The 1,871-nt window shown below is 36.1% G+C and overlaps 1 protein-coding gene across 1 annotated transcript; it reads right to left on the bottom strand.

Annotated features, from left to right (window-relative positions):
• Nucleotides 1–669: 669 nt before the first annotated feature.
• Nucleotides 670–1,605, bottom strand: LOC102474431 (olfactory receptor 6C2). Its single transcript, XM_006156837.1, has one exon. It carries the CDS (start codon nucleotides 1,603–1,605, stop codon nucleotides 670–672), a length of 936 nt encoding a protein of 311 aa, XP_006156899.1.
• Nucleotides 1,606–1,871: the final 266 nt, after the last annotated feature.

Raw genomic sequence — 1,871 nt, 5'->3', positions numbered from 1 at the left:
ATTTATTAAACAAATCAATTAATAACTTACTTGAGGGGCCAGCATATGGCAAAATGGTTATGTTCCTGAACTCCCACATGATTGACCATGGTTCGAGTCCTGGCCCCAGTGACTTAAACCTCTTGCAAGGTGCATGTGTGTGTGTGTCCAAAATCCAAGAGGATAATGGAGGAGAAGGGATTGCAGTGCGTCCATCCCCCCCGGGGAGTGATTTCTCACTTTCTATCTCTCTTTCTCTCTGTCTCTCTAGCAAGTGTATGTGCCTTAAAGCAAACGTTTCTCCAAAATACAATACAACACAATACAGTAAAACAAACAAAAAATAAAATAACTTACTTGAATGTTTTGGATTGGAAGAAACAATGGTTGACCACTCTTTTGCTTAAAAATGTAAATATTTCTTAATCTTTTTTTTTTTTTCTCTTTTGGTATTTCTAACTTGGTCTTATTATGTTCTATTTTATTTTTTGGTTATTTTTATTTGAAAATGAAGCCGGAAGTTTAATTTTTAAAAAGCTATTAACATACATGCTATGGAAGAGTATGATCTTAAAGGAAGTTTGTGGGAGAGTTATGACTAGATGAGAATAACTGAGTGTTTTAAAAAAATGTAACCTGATTAGGGAGTTGGGAAGTTCACTGTACATGTTTATAGGTTTAGACATTCCCTTATTTCTTGGAATATATTATAATTCTTTTGATGGAATCATTAAAGGCTTGTTTGACTTGCTTGTTCCTCAAGGTATAAATGAAGGGGTTCAACATAGGAGCGATGGAAGTAGTGAGCACTGTCACACCCTTGTTAATGGCCACCTCATCCTTTGCTGAAGGCTTAATATAGATGAAGATGCAGCTGCCATAGGTGATAGACACCACAATCATGTGGGAAGAACATGTGGAAAAAGCTTTTTTCTTTTGCTGGGCGGAAGGGAATCCTAAAATGGTCTTGATGATATAAATGTAAGACAAACCCACACACATTAATGTCATAATGAGGGTCAGCACAGCACAGATGATAACGGTCTGTTCCATGAACCAAGTATTTGAACAAGAGATCTTCAGGAGAGGGGATGCATCACAGATAAAATGATCAATGATATTAGAATCACAAAATTCCAGATTTAGGCCTAAGCTAAGTGGAGGGATTATAATAAATAGACCAGCGACCCAGCAACAGAAGACAAGCCTTCTGCAGACTGTGCTACTCATGATAGTCACATAATGCAGGGGCTTGCAGATGGCCACATAGCGGTCATAGGACATGGCAGCCAGGAGAAAAAATTCTGTTACCCCAAAGAGATCTGTAAAGAATACTTGACTGGCGCAGGCATTATAAGTAATCATCTTGTCACCTGTTGCTATGTTATACAAGTATCTGGGAATACATGCAGATGTGAATGAAATCTCCAAGAAAGCAAAATTTTGTAGGAAATAATACATGGCTGTCTTAAGGTGAGAATCCAGTAAGATAAGGGAGATGATAGTCAGGTTCCCAGTTATGCTCAGCAGGTAGGTGAGAAAGAGAAAGATAAAAATCAGAACTTGCATTTGTTGGTCATCTGTCAGTCCTAGTAGAATGAATGTTGTGATTGTGTTGTTCCTCATTGCTGGTTTCTATCTGTTAAATCCACATATAACATTTAGAGACATTTTGTTATGGATTATTTTAACAGTATGAGATATATCTAATTCAGATTTTTAATAATTGTTTAAACACACACTCTAAAAAATTACTTTAAATACCCATTGGCCTTTCATTTCATGAAAGGCAAAGACATCCCTTGACTCTCAAGAGCTTTCTGATGTATTCGTTTAGCACATTGCTCCTTTTTTTTTTTTTTTTTTTTTTTTTTTTTTTTTTTTTTAGTGTT

Source organism: Tupaia chinensis, unplaced genomic scaffold, assembly GCF_000334495.1.
Source record: "Tupaia chinensis unplaced genomic scaffold, TupChi_1.0 Scaffold000518_1, whole genome shotgun sequence".
NCBI lineage: Eukaryota > Metazoa > Chordata > Mammalia > Scandentia > Tupaiidae > Tupaia > Tupaia belangeri.
Note: the sequence above shows the minus strand (reverse complement) of the source record. Positions and strands in the feature narration are given on the sequence as shown.